The sequence below is a fragment of the Notothenia coriiceps genome, unplaced genomic scaffold (genome assembly GCF_000735185.1).
Source record: "Notothenia coriiceps isolate Sejong01 unplaced genomic scaffold, NC01 NC01_scaffold00008957, whole genome shotgun sequence".
Classification (NCBI taxonomy): Eukaryota; Metazoa; Chordata; class Actinopteri; order Perciformes; family Nototheniidae; genus Notothenia; species Notothenia coriiceps.
Genome location: NW_011341658.1, coordinates 538,367 through 565,106, shown reverse-complemented (window position 1 = coordinate 565,106; position 26,740 = coordinate 538,367). Strand labels below are relative to the sequence as shown.

Genomic DNA, 26,740 nt, shown 5'->3' with positions numbered 1-26,740 from the left:
GCTCATTCATCACTCTTTTTTGTCATCATTTTGTTAAAATGTAATAATAATAATAAATTCGATTTGTAAAGCACCTTTCATGTTAAATGTAGCTAAAATGTCATGCACTGTGTATGGTTAGGATGGTGAGGAAACAGTTTAAGGAGGGTGGAAAGGTGGGTGATATCAATTGGAACTGGTAAATATTCACAAGCAAATAAAAAACAGACTTGGTTGTCTCTGATTAAGCGCCACATGCAAAAAATAACAAAAGAGAACTGGATGTTTTGGGGGGGGGGGGTTAACTCGGATCATAGGTGAAGTGTTTAATATTTAGTCACATTTGTCAAGTGGGAGGTGGGAAATAAAGCAATCTAGAAGGAATGCAGGAGAGGAGAGTCAGTGTTTTTATCCAATTTTTTTTATCGTGTTCTTCTCACCGAGATGACAACCAGTTGACTTCCCAGTGCTTCAAGCTTTCTTCCCTTCAAAAACAGATAGGCGAGAGTCGATGAGGAGACCTGCGACTGCTACTTACAGACTTAAAGGTGTTCAGACATTATGACCTTTGTAGGGGACTGGTTTTAGAAATACATTGTAAACACAAAAGGGGAATCAAAGTATCAACAAAATGTTGTATTTTGCCCATTTCTTTCTTGCATTTGAGATGGAAAAATAGTTGGAAGACCTAATGTTGGGCGGTAGATCGGTGGATTTAATACACACACCTAAAAAACAGCCTGTTTGAAAACTGCCCTAATGAATCTGAAAGACTGAAACACGAAATTGAAGTTAACTTAAGGTAGACCCCATTTATCAGAGCATTGGCCTTGGGGTTTCTCTATGAAGCCAAAGAAAAAGGGCATATTAAAGGGTATGTTTTCAGTTATGTTTTAACATCACAATACATGCAGACAGTTATTTTTTTACCAGATTATCAGATTGAATCCATGCAATTTTGTTTAATTTAGAAAGGTGTTAATTGTAAAGCGCTAACCTAACTGTTGTTACTAGTGTCTTGAAGCTTAACGTCCTCCTGAGCTGCCTAAACAGAGGGGCCTGGATAATTGGACTGTCGCATTTCAGGAAACCAGAAGGGTATTCACAAAAGCCACTCGACCAAAACTGCCCCTTTTTTGGTGGAGAAATGTCATCTCTCTCTGCAATCAACTATTGACTAGCCTGCAATTTAGAGAGGAGGTCAGTGTCTCTTTGACAGAGGAGCACTCAACATGTTTGAAGATCTGTGTTTATTTAGTTATGCTTAGGTTCTAAAGCATTTCTTCTTAAATGATATATAATTAACCTTACAGTATGGTTGACTTTTGTTGATGTTGTAACTCAAAGCAGCACAGTCTTCATTTCGTGTATTGAATTGGACATGCCATAGTAGGAACGAGAACTTTTGAGACAGTTGTGGGGGGTGGAAATAAAGGCTATAATCTTGAACAAATCAAGAAAAACAAAGAAAATAAGTATAAATGATTGTGTATTGTGTAGTACCATTGACGAAGCAGTGCCAGATCAACAGTATAGACTTGTGTAACGACTAAAATAGACTTACAGGTCACTGGCAGTGGAGGAGTTTCTGGAAGGACCTTTGGGTGAAAGGTCAAAGTCAGAGTCGGAGCGGTAGAGGAAAGATTCCCGTCGCTGGCTGTGAGGAAAGTTGGCCTGTAGGACCAGACCGGAGCTGGGGCTGGCCTGGGGGTCCAGAGGGCTGCGCCCCACAGACAATCCATTCTCCACATCAAAACTAAAACAACAAGAGAGAGGGACAGAATGTATTCAGGTTAGATAACTCAACACACAGTTTATGGGTAAACATGCAGATTCAGAAGAATCCATGCCTCCGTCCTGACACCCACTTCTTGAATAAGGTGTTGGCATTGTAAAACCAATAGCGAGTGAATGTTTTCTCATTACATGTTAATCCTACAACTGATTTAAACACATCATTATAAGACATAATGTGTGCAGAAGGAAACTAATGTCCTGTATTAATCTCCTTCTGGACATTCCTGTAACACATACAGTTTTGTGTTTTGTTTGTATCACGTAGGAACAACTGGAGTACTGATATAACAATTGAATAAACTAGTTTCAGTGAGAGTAGCAGCCAGTGTGGATGTAATAGTGAGACAAATACATAAATCAATAAGGACTGATCCAAAGACCACAGGTTTCATTATGCTATTACAATATTACACTTGTGACTGTGTAGTCTACTCCAGATAAGAGAGTCTGATTCAGCTCCAGTAAGGATGAAAGGGAGAAACATAATATGCAATTCTCCAAATCTAAAAATATAACACGCTTTCATCACTCTGTAACACCATACAGCTATTTTTATCTTTTTCACAGGAAATAGTGTATTTTAGAAAGGAAGTGTGACTAGTAATGCACAACATAAGATGTGAAAATGACAAATTTAGGAGGGTTGCACAATGGATGTGACAGTGTGAAATATGTGGGATTGCAGTTATCACACTGATATATCCGACAGAGTAGACTATAATCAGCACTGCATTTAAATGTGTCTGAAGGAAACACAATTAGACAGGAACCACAACAAGGGGTGTTGAGAGCAAAATAAAGAATAGCTTCTAATTCTGATGTCTACAAATGATAATATTCTTGCAATTCTTGAGCCAACCATTATAACTGACCAACAAAGCCATTCACATCAAGTCGATGACATCAGAAATGGGAGCAAAAATCTCTCCATTTGATACTTTCGGGGTTTTTTCCGCATATCATGAAAGACTGACTTAGGGCTAGCATGTGTTCAGTTATAGAAGGTTGGCCTGAAAAAAGCCAACATGATATGCACTTCATCAGAGGTGTGAAGCATGCATGCTAATGAACATTCAGAAGAGGCCTGCAAGGGCTAAAGGAACATCTGGTATAACATTTGCATCAGAGTATTGAGGTGGGTTCAGGTGTGAGTGCAGGTCTAGAAATATCTCTGCGTTCAGGTGGAGGAGCAGTTTCTCTTAAACATTATATGACTAAAAGGAAAAACACAAAATAAAGTCACGGCAAGGCGTCTTTTCCCAGTCTGGGCACGTTCTTGCTATAATCCACATCTCTATTTTCCCACAGCCCCTGTGCAGACATGCAAACCCAGAGAGACTTCGTCAACCTGCAGCTCCCTTTGGCAACACGTCTCCTTTTCTAAACAGTCTGAGGAACTCCAGAGTAGAAATCTAGGCTTTAGCAAAACAACCATTAGCAGAACGTGAAGGATTTTGGACAGGCAAGACGCTAAGAAACACATTCGATCTTTTCAAAATAAATACAGCAGTGGAAAGGATATTCAAAAATAAAAATCCCTAAAATCCAAGGCAAACAGAAAACTGTAGCTATGGCTGCAGCAGTATTAGCTGGAGATGTCTGTTGTTGATAGTGTGCGAAATAATGAAACTACACCGAAAAATATCATCACAGTACCAAATACATCAAATATTCCTGTACTACGGCATAACACAGTACTAAATACTCTGTAGCTACTCATCATTTAATTTGACTAACACTGTAAAAGAATATAAATGTTTGTGTTTAGTGGGTACTATGTTAAACATATTGGTGTGTCATGTTCGACATGTGCTAATTAGCACTCAACACTAAGTAAACAACTGATGGGAAAGTCGTTATTCTACAAGCATTGGACAAATTAACATTAAGGATGATGAGAAGGACTTCCAAAATATTACCATTCATCTTATAGACGTAGTGAAGGTCTGCAGCACATTTCATCTCAATCTATCCATCCAATAGATATTGAATTCAAAACCACAAATGTTAACCTCATGGAGGTTCTAAATGAAAATCAGGGGATTACCACATCCTGATGCCTTTGTGCCAACCCATCCAATAGTTGATGAGATATTTCAGTTAGTGCTACTTACACCATTTATACTTAAATGTGATTCCATTGAAAAATCCAGGCTTGCAGCTTCATACAGTGAAATATCTAATAGTGGGTGTGCTGCTCTAACATGCAAACATCCCATTCCTCTTTGCACTCCATCCTCTTCTGCCCCTCCCCACCCTGATACTCTCCTCAGATGCTGCATGAGGACAAGAGACTTTGTTACTGGCTATTACGTCACACTGAACAGAAGCCCCCATCTCTCCATTCATGTGGCAGATTCAGACTCACTGATGGCACTATACATAGCCAAGGAGAGGAGTCAAAGGAAGGGAGGGCAGGCAGCGTGCTGAGGGTAAAACAGGGCAAAGCACGAGACAAGCACATGAGTTCTTTAAGGTCTTAACTGTGCATTGTGTCTCGCTGTCAGGGTTCATGCCTACACATGTGTTTTCCCCTGTGTCACAGATGTGAGGACAATCAATCATCTTTGCAGAAAAATTCAAGAATCAAGCATGTACCAACTGCACACATATTATGTTTGATTCTGATCTGTAAGAACACATATCATCTCAGTTACTACAAGCACGCACGTAGCTATGAGCCCCACCCACTCTTTACTCTCTATCTGTCTTGTTTGTCCTCTCTAATGATGTTGCACGCTCTGACCAGAGACTTGTTTCTATTTGTATTCCTGCACGACGCTCCCGCCTCTCTGTAGCTAAATTTAGCCTGCTCACACATGGGGAATATACCGATAGAGGCAGCGAAGCAGCCAAAAATAGATTGTCAGGTAGAACACAGAGCCACCCCCTCCCCTTCTCTTTTCCCTCTGCAGCACATTTCTTTCCTCCATTCATGAATATTTATGGAGAAGATTCTATTTGAAGCCGATGCAAAGCTAAAGTTAGATCACGGATCAAAATATTGCCCACGTTTTTCCCGCGTTGCTATTTCCCTGCCGTTCTCAGGGAAGTGAGCATAGAGTCATTTCTTGCTCACACACACACACACACACACACACACACACACACACACACACACACACACACACACACACACACACACACACACACACACACACACACACACACACACACACACACACACAAAATCATACATAAACTACATAGCAGGGCTTAATATATTTGTTTGGAGCCAATGTTGACGTAGTGAATGTGCTCCGAAACACTTCCATTGTGCACAGTCTCTAAGCATACACTGCATAGTATGCTCAGTAAATATGTCAACTGAGGCATTCTGTGTTTTCAAAGGTTCAAAGGTCAGTTTTAAGGCTAAGCGCGCTCGTTGTCCGGACACGAACTTTGTCCCACACCACGGCTGGACTTCATATATGGCTCTATTGTCTTTCAGTTTTTCACATGCCAGTTGAACTCATTCCTCAATTCAGTCCTTTCCCCTCTCTCTTTTTAGCCTCAGCCGCAAGTGATAAACATAAAATAACTAAATGGCGTTATTTTTGTTATATTCCCGTTGAGTGGAGCATGTTATTTAACTTTACCAGATAAGCATGTGTGTGAGTGATGGCTGAAATGTTTAGTAGATGCTTTCTGAGGAATGAAATCATCCAAATGACTCTGAGGACAGAGTCCCTCTACTGGGCGTCGGTGAGATTGCAAGAGCTGGCAATTGTGAATATTCAACTGTAGACTTTGGACATTTACTGTAGAGCGAAAATAATATCATCACTGGTTACTCGGTTGACAAAGACTTCATTAGCAACAGTTTGGATAACTGATTGATTGAGAAATGTTTCCAAAAACAAACAAAAAATGCAGAACATTTCCAACAGCCTCTGAAATAGGAAGATGTATTTCTCCGATTTTATAGTAAATGTAATATCTCTGGGTTCAAACTGTTTTCGGGGGGGAAACCCCATTTATAACAACATGTCACACTAGGGGAAAAGTATGCAAGATTGCAAATAAAATTGATTCAATAAATTGAACTGTCAAAAAAACAGACATGTGCAAAAGTGAATCCACTTACATTAACTCATCTGTTTTCGTTTTTAGTTAACTTTTGTGACATAGTTTTTTAAAACAATTACACATAATGACCTGTGATCAAGATACAAGTTAAAATGACAGGACTATAATAGCAATAGATGATAAAAGATGAGACTAAGAAGGAGAAATCCATCATGAAAGATAACAAGCAATCTGAAACACATTCCACTCCTGTGATACTGTAAATGTTTAAATAGATCCATCCTGATTTGGCTTCTGCATTCGCACATGGGGCCACACACACGCACGCACGCACGCACGCACGCACGCACGCACGCACGCACGCACACACACACACACACACACACACACACACACACACACACACACACACACACACACACACACACACACACACACACACACACACACACACACACACACACACACACACACACACACAAACACACACACACACCTGATTACTTTCTGAAGACCAAACTGGAGCCAACATTCCTGGGCACCATAAAGCCCAAAAAGAGAAAGTGTATAGAGCGAGGTGTGTTACAGCGTTTGTTATTTAAGTGGCTGGCTGGTAGGAAGTGTGATTGATGGTAAACTGTCAGTGGCCCTGTTACTCGACACCTCGCCTGCGTCACCGCCTGTCACGGCAACGTCAATCCCATCTGGGGAGCATTAAAATACAGGAGCTACGGGGCAGAGCAAGCAGGAGAGGGAGAGAGGAGATAGGCCTGTAAACCAGGGCAAGCTGTCATCTGAACCTTCATTCATCACTCCCAGGCCTTAGCCGTGACACAGCCAGAGGTAGAGTTTTTTACACCAGACTCGAAGGACCGGTTCAGCCATTTATTCAAAAGATATTCACTGTAAACGGATGCAATGAATACATGTAACGTATATCTCATTTAGTGACGCTTGAGAGTATTGAAATAATCTCTATAACGTGACAGAGAGTGTTAAAAACAGTAAATGAAGAGTTGCGAGGGAAAAAAGCAACAAAACTCAAAATGATCTTCCCTGCTGTGGTGTTTAAGCTTTATAGTCTAGGCTGTACGTATCTGCACATGACACATAAAACATATTCTGGAGTAAACAAGGATTAGGATTGTTTTAACGAGACAACCTCAGGGTTCACACCAGCAGCTGAGGGTCCACACCCTGAAGCTCAACACACGGAACAAAGTGAACCACGGAGGTGGTAAATCTGGCCACATCACAAAGGCAGACCTTAAAAGAAGTCTTGGAGCAATTTCAAATGCACAGCGACATTTTGTATGTATTACAAAAAATCACCAATGTGCATTTTTGAGAAGAAAGCTACCGGGGTAGATTTGCAGTACAGATTTGCAATATGAACTCTAATTATATTCATTTGATTAAACAGCGGCTATATCTACTGAATATTCTCTAAATAGGTCTCAGCATCAAAAGTAGTAGAAGTTTAGTTCAGGTTTAAATATCCTAATTCTGGGAATTGACAGAGTAGACTATATTGGTTTAAAGGCCAAAGACAACTATTCTTGTATTTTTTATGTTTCTTTTATTATCTATGCTTTTTAATGACTGTTTTGAAATGCCATTTTATAATGTGTTTCAACTGCACTATTTCTTAATGCTCTTAATGTCTTTCATTTTTGTAAAGCACTTTGAATTGCTTTGTGTTGAAAGGTGCTATAAGTATAGATAAACTTGCCTTGCCTTTAGACATTTTTGGAGAAATACACTTATTTGCTTTCTTAATGAGAGTTGGATAAAAAGATCAAGATTGCGCGCATGTCTGTATTATAAATATAACGCTATAGCCAGGAGACCGTTAGCTTAACTTGAAACAAACAAACTGTGAAAAGCTTAATATGCCATCATCTTTAAGAGTCAGACGTTTTTTTAGGTGGCAATAGTGACTTCCTGGAGTCTCTGCCGGTTGCCTGGTAACGGCTTCTGGGAAATAATTAGTTTGGTAAGTAACCCATGTAAAAATATTGCTGTTAAGGTAATTAGTGATTTCCAGTCTTCATGCTAAGCTAAGCTAAGCAGTTGATAGCTGCAGTCTATATTGACCTTACAGACATGAGCAAGGTGTTCATTTTCTCATGTTACTTCCTGCAAGAGGGAATAAGGGAATTTTCCAAAACTCTTCCTCTAACTGATTTCCGTGGTACAACTGTTGCGTGGGCAGCAGCACGCAGAAAAAGCATAAAACCTGGCTCCCAGCCCTCCCTGTTTGTGCCTCTGTTAATCACTAATCCCATTGTTAAAAAAAACACGAGGGAAACGACTACATGCTGCATATATCCTGTAGATGACACTCAAAGAATTCAACAAAGCAAAACTAAAACTCAAAGCAGAGTTATTATTTCAGAAAGTCCTTATGAATAGCTACACAAACAATACACTTTCAGACACTGTATTGTTTCACACCCAATGACAATAGAGCCAGTATGTCAACACCTTGGATAACTGCGATATCTATGAATGCACATTGTTCAGAATCAGGCAGTGAAAAATGGTTTTAGAAAGGCAGGAACACAGAATCAATTCAATTACCTTTTTATAAAACAAGTCAGAGTTTGGAGCTATTCTATATAATGGGACGTTTGTATGGAGCCAGTGATAGGAAAAGACCACATTGTTTCTCCTGTTGACAGTTTGATGTAAGAGTTAGTGTGTCAAATATGATGGAAACAATTTATGTATTCAAATGACAAAGACTATGTTGCTTCAAATCAGGCTGTATTTGTTTTGTCACAGCGACACACACACACGGAAAAACGTTAGCAGTCAAATAACTGATTTTAAAACCAGCAGTTGCTTTGTAATTTAAATGTGTAAGTGTTTGTGTTTGTGTGTGTGTGTGTGTGTGTGCGTGCGTGCGTGCGTGGGTGTATGCTGAAGTCCGTCCACTGTGATTAAATCACAACAGTTTATTTTGCTACAAACTCAGAACAGCTGGAAGTAAGCGAAAGACAGATAAATAAAGACAAAACGAGTAACTTTGCGTGTCTGTGTCGGTACACTCAGTGTTTTGACTCTCTGACGCCTGTAATCTCAGAGGCCGGTCCTCCTCCTCAGATCTTCTCCTAGGGAAACAACACAATGACGCCTCTACTTTGATACAGTCTAACATTTACAGTATAAATGTGTTTGTTGTATTTTCAGTACAGTATCATGATCAGAGAGGTGTGCAGAAAGCAAAAGGACAGACTGATTTCTCCTGTTATTTGATATAATTGATAGAAGTGTTATGTCCAATTTTCCAATTAAAAAAAAAAGTTGGATAAGCTCTCATCATCTTAAAAAAGATTCTGATAATTTGAATGCAGTCAAATATTGAGAAATGATTGTGTTTTGTGTGCCTTTGCCTATGAAAAGACTTGGATAACCAATCCTCCTCTGTAAACACACTCCTCAGGTTAAAATAGGGTTGTTTGTCTTTCCCTTACTAAATGTATTTTTTATTTAAAAGCCTAATTGTAGTATGACATTGTGTAAAGGACTACAGAGTGGCTGTGGTTTGTAAACCTGAGGGAGTTAGAGAGCAGAAGAGATTTAAAGTGAGTCATAAGAGCGTCGGCTACCTACGTTCACACACCATGGACTGTTATCCTCCAGGATCGTATAGCGCAGCAAAGAAAACAGTGAGGTGAGAGGAGAAGAATTGGAGGGAAATGAATAAAAGTGGTTGGTTTAAAGAGAGCGGAAATGAGGAGGGATAAAAGGTTAAGAACTTGTTCTATAAAAGTGTTGTAACAGGATCAGCGTGAGGTATGAATGGTAAAGGTTCCTGAGGTGAGGTGTGACCACAGAGAAACATCAGACATCATGTGGAAAGAGAAATAAATGTGTGATGATGATATGATAATAAAACATGCTGAAGCATTTTACGCACCCAATATGTGGCTTTGTAACGACAACATGAATCCACTAGGAAGCAGTTTTAATTCAGACAATGGTTTTAATTCAGACAATGGTTCTTTGTTTTAAAAGTAATTTAGGATAGTGCAACAATTAGCATTTAATGTAAGCATTGCCACTGGTCAAAGTATGAGAGCAACCACACCTGGTACAGCATATGGGCAAAACTATTGTATGAATAAGACACTGATTATTAAAAAAACCTAACTGTAAGAGTTTATGAAATAAGGTCATGTGTTGTGAGCCGAATAGCTATAGGGGGAACACTACAGTTAAGCTGATAGATCATAATTCTTGGCCTACCATTTTTTTTTCAAAATCTGTATTTAGTTTTCTTCTAAACATCTTCTTCCTTTATTTTTCATGTATTTTTGTGTTCTTTTTCGACTCAAATATTTCTTTATCCATTTACCATATTTTACATTATACATTTAAATGTCATTATAACTGTCTCCTTTTTTGGTTCATTTTGAATGTCATGTTGTAAAAATGTACTCAAATAAATTACCATTTATAAAATAAACCTTTTTTTCCTTGAAGAGACAGGCATAATGTCTTTAAATGTGGATTCATATGTACCAATATCAACATTTCTAGAATTGTGAATGTTTCATAACATCAAGTTCAGCAGCAAGGTGACATTTAAAAAAAAGAATAAACATGAAATGCAGCCAATGTCTTTTGCTTGTCATATACAGTATTCATTCGGGTATTCAGGCACCAAAAAAGATCACACTATCATAGTAGTTGTTTGTATTAATGTCATCCTCCAATGTCCCTCATGTACAGAAGGAATGACAAATAATACAGCCACTGTGAGTGAAAATCAACATGCTCAATTGCAAGCAACACAACTCAAAAAAATGTATTATCTTGCTTCATGAATACGATGTTTAAGCCCCCTCATGCCTAACACTCTTGGATACATTAAAAAGTCTCAACTCCTTTTTTAAAGAAATGGACATGAATGCACACACACACACACACACACACACACACACACACACACACACACACACACACACACACACACACACACACACACACACACACACACACAGTAAGACACAATGTTGCACAATTATTCTGTCATGTAACAAAAACACTGCAAACACTCGCCGCAGATGATCCAACACCAAGTTGTGTTCGAGGGAGGTCGTTCCAAGTGTTCCTGCACGAAAACACAGGTACAAGCCAGACCTCATGTCCCACATGAAGGAAGAATGTGTGTGTCGGAGTGTGTGAGGCCTGCAACCCCACACCAGCAGGCCAGTTTTTCCTGCCTGCTAGGGAGATAAATGAGGGTCCGCTACGCTCCCTGTGGGCCAGACCACCATTAGAAGCCACTGATGATATAATAAAAGCTTTGGAAACACTTTCAGACACATTTATTACGACAAAATCCTCCCCTTGGCCAGGATCAGACAGAGGTATGCTCGTGGAGGGCACGGGATGATTCCTCGAATGAGGAGATTAATTTACTGTGACTCAAAGATTCATTCATCACGGCCACTCTGAGCCCGCAAATATTGATAGTGATTGACCTGTAGCACAGGTGGTGTTTGTCTGTGTCAAGGACAAGAGTTTATGTCCACAAACTTATCTAAAACAAGAGAAAAGATGAAAAGCCACTAGACAGGGTTTAGCGTCGAAAACATCAGCGTGTCCAACATTCACACTTCAAACTTTGAGAAATCACGCAGATGAAGATTTCTCTTTTCCCCTCCTCTCCTCCCAAGTTGAACTGACACGAAAGTATTAGGTTTTTATTAAATGCACGTTTAAAGCTAAGCCCAGTTACCTCACTAAAATACAACCTGCCAACCCCTCGTCTTTGTAAGACTCTTAATTCATATTAAATTACTTTCTGCATAAATCACCCTCACTTCCAAACAGCCAACAAAGCTCATACTTGTTTTTGCTGTCAGCACTTTCTTTAGAAATAATCTTTAAGGATTTTTCCATCCATTCCCTGGCTCTACTAGGTACATAATGCTCAGTGTCATTGCCACTTCATTTCAACTTGGCTGTCTGCACACAGTGTTGATAGAAATTAGATCAATAGCCTGTTGACACAAAGCAGACTGTAAACCGTAGGAGAGCAGCATAGCTCAAACTAATGGAGTCATTACCCACCATATAATATTCAATTTGACATCAGAATATGGCTTCTGTGAGGCAAATAACTGTTCTTTCAACCAAACAGATATATGTTTAATCAATTTACAATTGAAAAAAAAATACTGTACATGGACTTCTCCTAAAATAAGACTAAGTGTGTACAGCCATCTGTGCGGCTGTACTGCGGATCAGCTCTGACGTCATAGCATACGCATGTACACGTCAATTATTCCACCAGCCACCAAACCAAAGGAATTATTTTCTCCAATTTAGAGACCCCCAACCACATGGAGACTCCAACTCTACCGGCCCCTGTGGGATGTATGCAAGATGAGGACATATTACACTTGAGTAGGCTGGTTTTAAATAAATGAACTATTTTTTAATGGAAAAGTTCTTCATTTATGGTAACCCTCGTTAGGAGAAAAAGCTTAAAATGTGTTCATGTTCTTAGAGAATGTTATTAATACTTTTCCCATTAACAAACTCAAAAACATGTTGATGTTAAGCATATAAAATATATTTGAGTATGGTTATACAATATAACCATCTTCAATATCTTATTTAGGCATGTTAGCATACTAAAATGTGCTGATTAGCAGCAAACACAGGAACAGGAAGGAACAGGACACTTTTGACAAGAAAACAAGAAGGTATGTATCTAATACCATGACAATCATATAAGGTCAAGACATTTAACAAAAAACTCACAACCTCATGGTGTCGGAGGAGTAATTGAAGGACCACCAAAGTCATTAGGAATCATCCTCTGAAGGACCATGAATGTCCGTACAAGATTTCATGGCATTTCAACTGAATGCTGAAGAGTGCCATCATGCTATTCTGAGCTGGCAATGCAGACAAATTAGATGTACCTTAGAGACTGCTTTCAAAGCCTGAAGCCAATTCCAGCTTCATAAAATAGAAATCAAAGGATAAATGAATGCAGCGTAACTCATCAAAGCCAATAAGCTGTTACCATACCAGCCAGAATTTCAATATAAATCCTCTTATCTGACCTTCTTGAGGAAAAGCAGGTGTTACCTTTCCAGTTCAAGGTTATAAAGAGAAACCAATAACGCTACGGGGCACAGAAAACCACCACCACACCGCAAGTAGTATCAACAACAGATGTATTCAACCTTACAGATTGTATGGAACCTGTTGCCTTCACAGACACGTAAAAACATGCATGCTCTAACAACCTATCCCTCAAAGGAGAAAGGGCCACTGTTATCTAGCTGTTCTACATTCGGATAATTGGGCTTTAAATCACACATGAGACGCCTGGGATTGGTGTCTGATGTCAAAAGCTGCAGATTTATGTCCTTCCTCCCCCCTGCATGTCTGAGTGCCTACATCAGTTCTTTAGATGTCACTTTATTACCAGCACTGTCTTATACTTTATGTGGACAGGGCGATGGAGGAGGAAAGAGAAAAAATGGGGGAAAATGTTACTAGGGTGAGGAAGAAACTGGATGCACTTCAGGATCCTTAAGATTTAGAATGTTAACACCGGCAACCATTACTGTTAATAATTTCATACTTATAAATATAGCTTTTACTTTAGCTGCGTTGACTTCTTAAATATGTGATATTAATAGATTCCCAAAATGGGCACTGACGAGGCTGATAATCTTGTGTGTCTCCACTCCCCTAGCACTGCGCCTCGCTTCCCCTCCAAAGATTAAACAGACTCTCAAAATGTCTACAAATGCGTACAAGGAAAGATCAATACCTCAACAAAAATAACCTAAATCAACCAAGGTCAATACCTCAACCCAATTAAAGCTACACCGTCCTGGCCTCCAAATCTGTGACCCCCTCCTCGGGTACATTTAATGATATCACTGCCTTAAAAACTGTGATTCAGAGGGCAAAGAAATTCTGGATCGCATTTTAGACCCACAGGTGGAAGTAATGTGTGACAAGCAATAGTTGGACATTTCCATACTTATGACCACAGAGGACCGTTTGTAGGAGCAGAAGTCAATTACATTTCTTGGCATGGGTCTTGAGGAGAATCAAATTGAAAGGACAACTGCCCTTTAAAATCCCCCATGCTCACAACTGTTCTGCATTATATCTGATAAACAAGACTCCCGCCTGAGAAAGAAGACACAGGAACATTATGTAAACACGACTTTATCTCAGAGTCCTCCTTCACAGCCTTCCCGCTGGCACTGAGGATTATGTGCAAAGATACAAAACTTCTGGGGGACTTTTTCTGTGGGAATATTTGTGTAAATGACATTAATGTTGGATGGACAAAAGGCAGTGTATTACGCTGAGAACGATCAAGAGTTCTCTCATGGATGTCTTTACAGAACACATCCACACACACTGTTGTGTGTTGCATGAGTGTGAATGTGGTTATTTCGCATGACGTGCAAGAAAAAGTCATCAAATTGATGTTTAGAGAAGAAACAGACTTGCTGGTGGTTACAGCTGCAGCAACCATCAAGAAGTTAATTGAACCACCATGTGAAATATAAATCCACTGTTAACTGACAAGACAACTGAAAATCCAATTAAATATATGAATATATTTGTAAAATAAATGTGCTTGGTGCTGGCTAAACTTCAGCAGACAGAAAATGTGAACTGCCAATCGCATTTCTATCTCTGTTACACATTTACAATTTCTGTAAGACTCCTACACAGCTTGTATCCTAATTATCAAGTCATGTCTGAACTACATAATATAGTGAGGGGGTATTTAGCCACAACTGTGATTTGGCCTCAGTAATCATTCCAGAATACAAATATTTGCAGTTTTAATATGAAGTTACATATGCATAAAAAACTTGAATGAATCAAAAGCTATTATTTTCACACAAATAATAGCTTTTGCAACATGTCGTCAAAATGGAAACATATTTCGTGTTTGTGTATGATGAACAAAGCAGCAGTAACAAATGAGAAGTCTGCACAGGGTCAAGAGGAAATCCTATTTTGGGAAATGCAGATATGAACCAAAAACAACTGATAAGTCTAAAGAATGTTTTTTGTAAATATTGAAGCTGATAAAAGTCTGTATGCAGGGTACAGATTTCAGACACTCACAATAATATAATGTCAAAAAGACTTATTATGGTAGTCCATTTTTAGGTTTCTATTGAACTGATATAAAAAATGGTCATATATTCCAGATGGATGTCAAAGCTACTAAAAAATGAATTTGAACTTTGATTTTAATACTAACCATGCTCATAAATTAATCTACATGTTGTCATTGACTAAAGAAATCCCAAGTTGACTAACAAGCACATTTTTTGTTGATTATTCTGTAAATTGATTTATTCAACAGATCTGAGTTTCAACAAAAAGAATAATGTAAAAACACAGCTTTAAAATCAAGTTTTTACCAGAGATGTCTTCATAAGTCTCTTGGAAATAAGTATATAGTAAGAAAAAGCATTTAAAAATGAAAACCAGTTAGTCGACTAATCATCTAAGCTGGGTCATAAATTATTTGTATATTTGTTTGTTTGTGTGTGTGTGTGTGTGTGTGTGTGTGTGTGTGTGTGTGTGTGTGTGTGTGTGTGTGTGTGTGTGTGACATGAAAGGAGACACTGAGAAGGAGAAAAAGACAAAGGTCTGAGTGAGAGTAAATGAGATAGCTCTTAATTACCGCCTGCGTTTCTGTATGATGTCAATAGGCCTGTTGACAGCGCACGGCGATCCCCATATGTTCCCACTCCGCACAGTGATACTCCGCTCCACGGAGTAACAGAACCCGCAGTTGGTCGGCACACTCATCTTTCTTTAGCCTACTCTCTTCTAACTTGTCCTCACCCTCCTCTTCGCGGCCGCTCCGCTGTTCTCCCTCTCTTGGTTCTCCTCAGCTTGTGGCTGCTCTCATCCCTGGAAAAGCCGGCCCTCTTCCTTATGTGACTTGCTCTGTCGGGCTGTCCGGCTCTCCGTGGCTTCCCAGGAGTTCTCATTACCTCTGGCAGGAGTGGACACCAGGTTTAGGACCAGTAGCTTCAGCGCAGAGCCAGAATGAGCAGGGTGATGCAATCCATGTCAATGAATGCTGGTGAAAATCTGCTCTTCTTTGGATGATTTGAATAAATTAGGAGTGTATTCCTTCCTGAGCACCTGGATTCCTCTTGTGGGAGCTGCACACTCCGAGCTGTCTGCTTTATAGAGAAAAGCGTTTCATCACTCTCAGCAGAGCCGCAGTAATCGGTCCCCCATGAACATTTTTGTCTCTGGTCCGGGTCTAAATGTGGCGCAACACTGCTGCCCTCTTCCCTCTCTCTATCTCCCTCTCTTGCTCTTCTTCTGTTTCTCTCTCTGCTTATTCCTCTGCTGCTCCACCTTTAATCTCAGTACAAACAGAGACCTTTCCTTTCCCTGGACAAACTTGCTCTCCTGCTTCAATCTGCTGTCACAGAAGCCCTACGCTGTGAGTGTGTGTGTTTCTCTCTCAGAGCCCCACAGAATGTGCCCAGATCTTCTGTACGAGGGGTGGTGTGTGTGTGTGTGTGTGTGTGTGTGTGTGTGTGTGTGTGTGTGTGTGTGTGTGTGTGTGTGTGTGTGTGTGTGTGTGTGTGTGTGTGTGAACGAACAAGTGTGTGCGTCAGAGAGCAAGTGTGTGTATAGGCATGTGACTATGCAAGTGTCTGTGTGTGAGTGTGTATTACACACAAGGGGGAACAAGTTTCAGAGTGAGGTCAGAGCTGAGAAAGGGGGCGGGAACTGAGCCAGCATGGTTTCTGCCTGCCCCAAATGTTTTAGCCATTTTAACCCCTTTCTACTTTTTCACACACACCAGCACACACTGAATCCTAATCCCAGGACAGCACTTTCTCTTTAGACAGGACTATTATCCTTACCAGATGGAATGTGTATCCATGTGTGTGTCTGTGTGTGGGACACAGGTATGTTTTGTCTGGGTTATGTAAAGAGATTGATGACAGGATGAGTATGATAGGGTATTATAGTAAGTAGCTCTTGGGACTCAGCCTTCTGAGAACGAAGAACACGTACAAACAAACACACACATACACACGTACCCGTATACAGTATGTACTCACGCACCGGCTTAGGCAAAAGCATGCAAGGTCACCCATGGCCAGGGGCAGTGTATTTTTGAAGACAAGAAATGTGAAAAGTAAATATGAAACCTTAGCTGGTCGACCTTCTGTACGCTTCAAGTGAAAACTTCAACAGGAAATATTTGACAAGAGATCAGCAAATTGAGACAGGGGCTATGAATCTAAAGGCTGTGTACCGGGAGACAGATTAGCTCTGGATTTTTGGACCAGAGAAGAAAAAATTGCAAAATGTCACCAGGACAGGATGTGTGTGTGAGAAGATTGAGTTACTGCAGTGAGAACAGGAGCAGGGAAGGTTTCTGACTGCACAGCAGGTGCTATGGTGTTGCCAAGTCAAAAAAGAAATCCACAGATGAGTGATATCATAACGGGTATTTAAAACTAATTTTTACCTATTGACCTTTAGCTAAAGTCCTCGCCCAAACAGTGACTGTTAAATCATAGCTTTTACAAACATAACTAGAGAGACCTGTCAAGATTTGGAAACGTCCTAATGTAGAATTGGTGTAAATAATGCTGTGAAAAATGGGACATTTAAAGAGTCAAATGGGTTGTTTAGGTTTATTTTTGACATCCCAAATCAAAATGTAAAAAAAATAGGATGATTAAATGCTGTTTATATGAAATATTTGGCATGTGTGGCTAACTTATACCAGCAGATGTAACCTGGTGTTAGTTTCAAAGCCAAGAAACACACCAATAAAACTGGTGTAGGCAATTTAGGAGAACCCAGCAAGAGTAAGCTAGCTTTTGGATATATCCAACCAAAGACTGAATGCACAGTTCCTGACTATAGGCTTATCCTCTCAAATTACCTCCTGTTTTATTCACATTCAAGAAGACACCTATGTTCTAATGAATGTCAACTAGAAAATTGCTTTTTTTAGTACTCACAGCTGTCGATGTCATTGAGTGCAAAGGCAGGCCATCCAATAATTTCATGGGCTTATAACAGGCCCCCTAGTGCCTTTGACTTATTGATTGCTGTTGGGATGCACTGATAGTTTCATCCAGTGGTTTTAAATGAACTTGCCTACCCTAGCTACATTAGCTTGTGGGGTAGCAGGTTACATCAAAAAAGCCCCCTCGAGACGAGACACTGTATCGTATTTCACAGTGTTTCCTTGAGTAACTTGAGTGGATGTCTTTGTCCAATTTGAAGAAGTTCTCACAAGGTGTTCCTGAGATATTGCTACCATGACAATGGTACTGACACACAAACACATAGACAAACGTAGCCAAAATCGTAATGCCTCTTCACTGCAATACAAGAAAAACTCTGTTTCTTAATTAAAATGTCAAATATATTCATAAACAATCAACTAGGGATGATGCATGGGATGCCTTTTGCATGTTAAATGTAGCTTAAGAATGGCAGTAACTCTTATGGTTTGTATTTCCTGTCTGTAGCTATCAAGTTAATATTAAACAGAGAGGATGAAATGTAGCATGTGTACAGTTAAGGCTATTTGTAAGCTAATTAAAGCTGCAACTAGTCAAATACAAGCTTCAAATCATGTAAGGCTTGTAATACTTAGCAACTGAAAGGATTTAGCCAAAAAGCTACATCAACAAAAAATCCCTCTATGTGGGCTGCCTTTTAAGGTGGACCAGCATTTAGTGACATTGCCAATAATTTTGTTTCCCTGGCAGAAACCCTGTTCAAGACCCCTTCAAAAAAGATCGTAATTTAAAATGGGTGAGCACACTGAAAAACTGAAACAATTAAATGTATTATGTCAATAGATTTCCTAACTGTATTAGGTTAGTTTAAAGCATTAATATCAAGTTCAAATAAAAAAATATTAGGTTCAACTTAATATTATTGTTTTCAACTAACCTTATACAGCTATGTGAAATGCTTTGAGACAAAACATTTGATTAAAGTCAACATTTCAGTTTTTTCAGTGCAGGCAACACAACAACCTAGAGATGATGTTTTAAACTAGCTCATGGAGCTAACGTTAGCCACATTAACTTGTTAGCTGCAGCCTCTAAAATGGGCTTGAACATAGAAAATCGATGCCTGCCTCTATCCGAAAGAAGAACCCATTATTCGCAGCTTGAAATCTGAAATAAAATGCATTAAATCCCCTGCAACAACATAAAGCTAGGCAAACACAGCATGTGACCAGAGGAGTGCTTGAATGCTAGCCCGCTAGCTCAAACACACAAAAAACACTTCCATAATTGGACTAGCACTTTAAGCTACCATCTGCACAATGACATGGTTCCGATTAAATTGGTGAATCAATCTATAGGATCACATCATCAACATGGAATTCAGAAATATTTGGCAGAGAATAGACAACAATAGGTGAGAATGGAGAAGAAAATGAAAGAATATACAGCAGAGGCTCAGGTATCTTTAACACAAACCAGGTCCCCTTTCTACAGGTCAGAGAGTTTAGAATACACTACATGATAGGATGATCCTTTACCTACATGCATGGAAAAAGTTGGCTTATGTTTATTTCATATGGTTATATTTTTCAACTTTATATGTGCACTGGTTGCAACAAAGACAGCTGGTCTGTCTAAAACAAAGTTTTTAATATAATCCTATAATATAATACAAAGGTTTAGTGCCTGCGGTATTCAAAGAAAACTTCCATATAAGGTCATATGAAAACGTACATACACAAAAAAGAGCCAATTATAACCATAAACTGTGGAGACCTACAATAGTCATGTAAAAATGCAGATTACTATCCAGTCACATGACAACAGTGAATTAATTGGTACCTTCAACAGGGTAGATTGAGCAGGAATCACTATCAGAGAAATAAACTATTTTAAGAAATATTTTTCCACGGTGCAGTTACTCGTTTTCTTAAGTTTCATGTTCCTTTATTTACCTCGAGATTTGGAGTAAGGATTTTGGACTTGTAAAACTGAAGAATTCATCCCAAGTGCAATGAAAAGTGTCCTAATGCAAAACGGATGAGAGGAATAAAATGAACAGCTGTTTGCTCTTTTGACACATTTTCATGACAGGAAAATTGTTTTCATGTGGAGTCGAAATAATTAAATGCTTAAACAACGTGGTTCAAGAGTCTTATCCTTTATTTTCTAGAGGGAACACGCACGCACGCACACACACACACACACACACACACACACACACACACACACACACACACACACACACACACACACACACACACACACACACACACACACACACACACACACACACACATTGGATGGCAGTGTACCAGAGGATTTCAGAGTTCTATTTATCTGCGTCACCGTGGTGAAAGAGAGAGGATGTTTGAAGAAAGACAGACATTAAATGTTTAGTTTTTCTCAGTATCTTCACATCTCGTCTTTAGACAATCGTACTATAAAACGGCGAACACCGAGGCCGAGGCGATGTGACGAATTAATCTCTAGGGCTCATAAAAAAGCGAGGCATCATATGTTCTGGCTGATCCCTCCATGGTGGGTTTAATGATCCATTATTTGCGAAGGGGGCCTCATGACATCATGTGCTGGCTACATGAAGGCATGGTTAGCATTCCTGGATAACGAGCTGTTTTGAAGGCAATGAGGAGCGCTGTATGTCAAAGTTGATGCCTGTCATTGTTAATTTAGCTCATGTGGGTTAATAAACACTGAATATTCACCGAACCCGCCTGCCTTTGTAAGCAAATGCACTGTGAGTCACTCTGTGTCAACACTTTATTTTGACGTTTATTTTCTCCTTGTGTCTTACGTCCTGTTTTTTCCCTCCTGTGCCTGATTCTCTTTTTGTGTTCACCTGCTAAATGTCGTTAGTTGATTGTTTCTGAGAAATTAATCAAGCTAGATGTAAAAAAGTAGTGTAACATTTTTGCAAAGGTAGAACTTTAGTGACGTTGGATTGTGTTTTAGCTACATACCTACTGTATAGAGGATTTGCTGTGAGCTATTAAAATTACAAGACATTTAACATGTGTAACATTAAAGTGCATAGCAGATGTTAATAATACTTACTAAAATACTGCAACCCGAAACACTCACCGGCATAACTATATAAATGCGCAATCGAGAAAGTAGAAGGGGTTCTGCTACTGACATTGAAATATTATAGGAACCAATCTGGTTATTTGGAAGAACAGTCAGCAACGGTTAAGGACAAGGCTGTATGAAAAGAAAATGCAATGAATGAATGCAATCAGACGACTGATACGGTAAAACATCTTGAATTACTTGAGTACTAGGCATAACGTTTCACTAACACACCAAAAGTGGTGAGCAGTTTAGAAACACCCTCTTATTTCTCAATGCTTCAGATGTCTCACGATAACAAATCAAAAGCAGCCGCCACGCTTACAAGTCCTACACACGTTTCGCTTGATTCTTCTAGCTCCCACAGTAGGCTATATAGAAATGCCCCAAAAATTAAACTGCATTAACTCAAATGTAAAGTTATGCCAGCAAGAAAGGTTTGTGTGGTTGCATAATAAATAGGAACCAAAGACTATTTGATTTGGTAGTTACCGAAAAAGCATGGCAAAGTCCAAATAAATCAAACTCAAAAATGTTATGTTGCTTCATCATTACACCTCATAGGAACATTTACATACTTTGACTCCGGGATATCCACTTTAATTCAAAATAACTTGTGAGTTTGGGCCACACCAAGTGAGTTCTTCTTCACCTTCATAATAAGGTCACAAAATCCCCAGGAAGAATCATTTAAAAATAATGACTGCTTCTTTAAAAATAAAATAAACAGACTCTTACATCTTTTTAAACAGCACTGCAGTTGTTATGGTCAGTTTAAATGAATGAGGATTACACAGGGCCGGGGTAAATCCCAAAAACTAAGACACATTTCCTTTCGGTTCACATGTCATCTAATATGCTGCGTACGTAACAAAGCGGCAGCGCCAGGTGTCAGCATGTGGCTGTTGCTAGCAGACTATATTTATCAGAGTCTTGGTGGTGTCAAACGTCGTGTCACAGCATGTACTGTAGTAAAGGATATCAGTGTGTCGCCTCATGATTCATTAGGCTGCCATCTGCTGCTAGCATGACGGTGGGTTTGGGGTGGATGACAGACTTGCCGCACACACCCAAACACACACGGCCGAAAAAGGCTTGGACACATGATCAGGGGAACTCACTAATGTGCATGCACCTACATTGAAATGGACACAGGGAAGTTAAATGTGTGAAAAAAGGGCAGGGAAATGCAGCCTCGTCACTATTTTTCTAAATTATACTGTCTGTTATGTGTGATTGCACCATCGGGAATGCTTGTAATTTCGCTGTAGCCTACTCTGTGTAGTGACAATAAAGGAATCTAATCTAATCTATTTCACTCACCTGAGACACACATACTCAGGGTGTAGGCTACAGTAGATATGTGTGCATATGTTTTTTGTATGAGTACTGTTTATGTAATAGTAGACATAAATAGACATGCAGTACAACCAGCTGATCTAAAGGTATCTAATGTATGGGAGAGGACAACGTCAGCTGTTGTGATACGTTCATTAAATACCAAACTGGAAGTCATTCTGTGAGGACTATTGAAAATGAACTTAAACATATAAATATATGAAATTATTTTTGGGGGTGAGCTTAGTTTCACTAATTATATAAAATATTTAAAAGGGGTTTAATATACTTTTCAGAAGCACATGTTATCTGTAAATCAGAAAAGTTTGTATTTGGGGTTTGGTTGTAATGTTTTTTTTCCTATGCATTACATTTCTTCTTACAAATAAATCTTCTGCTGTATTCTTTTGCCTCAAGTGGCCGAGGTACAAACTACAGGTTCAATGTGACAAACCAGTTAAGCAACTTTGAGGTCAAGTTCATTTAGTTCAAGAATCATCAGATCTATCAAAAAGGGTTTTACAGTATCAACCTCAAATAACAACTCTATTCTCAAAGATATTACTTGGATTAGGATAATCAGAATAAATTGATCTGCAATTCATGTCATTTACACAGAAGGAGCAATAGTAGAGTTATACTAAGATGAAAAAGGATGTCAACATAAAATATTGAATAGTTCCCAGCATAAAATTGTGAATCTGAAGTTATCTGCCCTTCAAAGTAAGAACAATAATAACTGTTGATTCAGACAGTTTATACATTTAAATGCATATTTTCACATTGGATAAAATTGCTTTGAAACAATCCCTTTAACTCACCTTAACTCTCCACAGCATGGCCTATTTCCAGTAGCCTGAACATAGAATTATACTCTATCAAACCACCACGTTGTTTATATTATATATACAGTAACTATATCCACAACCCCTTGGTCCGCAGGAGGTTGTTGCGCTCTAATAGTCTCCGAGTATAACTTAGCCAACTTCCCCCTCTAGTGGTCACAACAAACACTCACCCTCACACTGCTCTCTTACTGTCCAAACACCCAGCACCAGTGTTTGATACAAAAATGATTTATTTTTCTGAAATGCAGTTATTTACCAACTATAAAGTAAATAAAAGCAAGCCAAGTTGATGCAGTATGTATTTTGTCAGGCCATTTACAAACTGTACTGTCTACCTGACATTATTTTTTAACAAAGAAATGTCTTAACATTCAATGTCTGAGAATATTTATTAAAGTCGCAGCACATTGGATCTGTTAGGGTTATCAGACATGTTAATCACATCGTATTTACAACAGTCATCCTTTTACTCTTTCGGATAAAAGAAAGATTACTAGTTTAGAAAAAAAATTCTGCATGGCAGATTTTTGTACCCGGCTGCTGCTGTTCCTGCCAGTTACACAAATCGATGAGGCTCTGGAGGCGATTGGGGAAATCAGTCATGCTGAAAATATGGAGTACAGCAGTGACGCACAGAGCAGCCGGCCCGCCACAGCCACACAGGCTCTATTGACTAATCTGGGTGTGTGTTTGAGGAGGGGGGATGGGAGCTATATTGGGACCTCTGACATTGACACTGTTGCCCTTTAGTTGGATGACCTCACTTGACACTTTTTTCTTTGTTTTCATCATTATTCTTTCCCTCACAATCACTTTAACCTCTCAGAAGTATCTTTTGAATTCTCTTTTCACCCTGGTCTTCCTGTTTTACCCCTCGCTTCCTGTCATTATCTCTGCACTGAGAGCAGCACTATCTGGACCAACGTCCTCTCTATCACTTCTACCGCCCTCTCGTCTGCGCCTGTAACCCTTTTGGCCTAAATTATCTATTTTTCCCACTTGGTGAGCCGTTGTGAAGTATCTCTCTCGCTCTCACATCACTCACGTCTCTTACCCATGGTTCTCTACTCTAGATAAAGCCCATCTTCAAACTGTTACAAGCTGATTGGATGCTTCACCAAAGTCTCTTCTAAAGATAAGGACTAAGAGCTTTTCCATCTAATACAGTGACCCTATGTTGTTTAAATGTACCAGAGAAGCCATAAAAAGCATTGGTGAGAAGGTTATATGGACTGTGAGTATGTGTGTGTGTGTGTGTGTGTGTGTGTGTGTGTGTGTGTGTGTGTGTGTGTGTGTGTGTGTGTGTGTGTGTGTGTGTGTGTGTTTGCGTCAGAGGATGAATGGCGCCTTGGTACTGTTAGTACAAGTGAGGAAAGAGCTTTCTCTATTGTGATGGACACATCTGGATTACAAGAGGCTGCGTTGTCTCTATTACATAAGCAGATAAATTAATTAATTTACTAAATAATAACAACCCTAATAAATGTTACGACTGCTTTAACACACACATCTATATCTTCTTAATCCCCATATGATGGTGTTTGCTGGTAGTGGAATAACTATATCGGAACTTTGCTTTGATGTAAATCTCCCAACAGTGACAACGTTTTGATTGTTCTTTTTTTTAGTAAAGAAACTCGATGTACAAATCAGGTAGAGAGAATAGAGGCTTTTTCTGTTCTCTTGTGCACTTCTCTTTCCCTGTTTGTGGTCCAAAATCTCCTGCTTTGATCTCCTCATATGATCCAAACAGGCTCACGGCTGGAGGAGTTCAGAAGACACTTGTGAAGCACATGCCTTATGCCCAGAGTTCAGAAAAGTACCACACATTGCAACAAAAAAAATCCCACCAAAGCTCTGAAATGTTCCTTTTTTCTTTGTGTGCTATGAAAAAGGGAGGGAGATTCTTTATGAATCTGTTGTGCTTATTTAATGACCCATGGCTAATTCTGAGTTACCATTCCCTATCCAAATGGAGTCTTGCTGACCCACGGATCTGCGTATATATTCATATGCTGTGTGATCTTATGTGTGTGTATTTCTGTACTTCATCTATCAAGTATCTGTTTTTAGTTTTTGCAATCTTACATAACGACGAGTCCTGCAGGGATCTCATGACAGCTGTAGTAGATTTTATGCTCTTTCCTTAGGTCGTGCTGGTTATAACACAGTCGTATCATTTTACAACTGCAATCGAGTCAATCAGTCTCATCAGTTTGTAGCCAGGACAGACGTACATGAAGTGAGTTCATTATTATTGTATTATTCCTCTCTGTTTTGTTACCTAGAGGACAAGATAGAAAACAGAGATTAAATCTGCTCCATCTGTCGCTTTCATCGACAATTTTCCACCAAGTGCCGTTATTCTTCAGTCCTCGTTATGAAAGTCCTGGACCACATCACAGGCATACCGTGTCTAACACGGACGCCTCGGTTTGGCTCCGGTCCATGGACCCCAAGGAGGGCCATCAGTGGTCAGAGCCATCGATCCACCAAGCCCCCCTGAGGCATGCGCCGCCAACCACAGCAACACCAACAGCACACACTGGATAATGTGGCACATGTTTTGTTTTCAACAGTAGATTGGGTTTAATTGAAAAAGGATGCAGGTGCAAATTCACCACCAGATAAACCGTCACAAAAGCAAACCAAAACACTACTTTAATTTTGTGTTATTTTATATTGTATTTGTTCCCTGTACAGCACTTTGGTCAACTGAGGTTGTTTTAAATGTGCTATATAAATAAATAAAGATTGAGATTGTCAGAGAGTTGCCAAAAATCCATGTTAAACGTTTTTAAATAACTTTTTTATATCAATCTACTGGGGCCTGAAACATCATGACTACACAACAGAATAAAACAAATAAAACGACCACTTAACCCAATGCAATCGCACTGTTAGAATAAAGACACAGAGCAGCAGCGTCAAACTATTCCCCATCAGCTGACTAAATGTCAAGTACTTTAAAAGAGAAAACAGGTGCTTGCGAGATACAGTAACAAGTGGAATCAGCATTCCAGTATACCAAATATTTGCATCAAATCAGCGACTGCAGTCACATTCAAAATGCTCAACACACAACCTGGATACATACCTAATGCACGAGTGTCTGCGGGTGGAGAAGTTGCTATGCGTCTTTCTTGGAAAGCGAGAGTCTTTGTTCATCATGGTATTGGTAGTTCAAAAAGAGTAAGTTGAATTCAGAGCAGCATCAAAACGGCAGCTTTGGGATGCGAGTGATGAAAGTGAACCTCTGTGGAGCGACCAAAACCCCCATGCCGTCATGAATCAAAAAGGAGAGCTTTCCAAATTCCTTTATGTTGTATAAGAATGTCCATTAAATGGTAAAAACAGCTATTTGCAAACCCAGGAGTATCATAAGCCTCGCAGGGTAAGAGCAATAATGACGGAACAGTTAGTCAGGCCTGCTGAGTATTCTGTGTATTTATAAAATAAACGTTATTAGCTATAAGTAATTCCCTTCCAGCTCAGTGCAGAATCAACGGATCAAAGTGCATCAAACTGCAGTTCAGCTTTTGGTCCCAGCATACAGGATATGTCCATTTGCTTTAGTGAAGAAGGAAGATTCAGAAAGCTTGTGTGTGTGTGTGTGTG

General features: G+C 39.4%; 1 protein-coding gene across 5 annotated transcripts in view; it reads right to left on the bottom strand.

Moving 5' to 3' along the window:
- Nucleotides 1-26,740, bottom strand: part of pde4ca (phosphodiesterase 4C, cAMP-specific a) — a 36,161-nt gene extending 9,421 nt beyond the window's left edge. For 2 of the 5 annotated variants that reach the window (XR_798274.1, XM_010770428.1), the window contains exons 1-3: nt 15,676-16,315; nt 1,544-1,735; nt 420-464 (exon numbers count right to left, since the gene is read on the bottom strand). Coding sequence is in view for 4 of the 5 variants with exons in the window: in XM_010770428.1 (XP_010768730.1) it covers nt 420-464; nt 1,544-1,735; nt 15,676-15,824 (386 nt within the window). In the remaining variant the exon portion in view is untranslated. Of the gene's footprint in view, nt 1-419; nt 465-1,543; nt 1,736-15,511; nt 16,316-26,219 lie in introns of those variants that run through there. The other 3 variants (XM_010770431.1, XM_010770429.1, XM_010770430.1) reach the window with 3 other exon arrangements.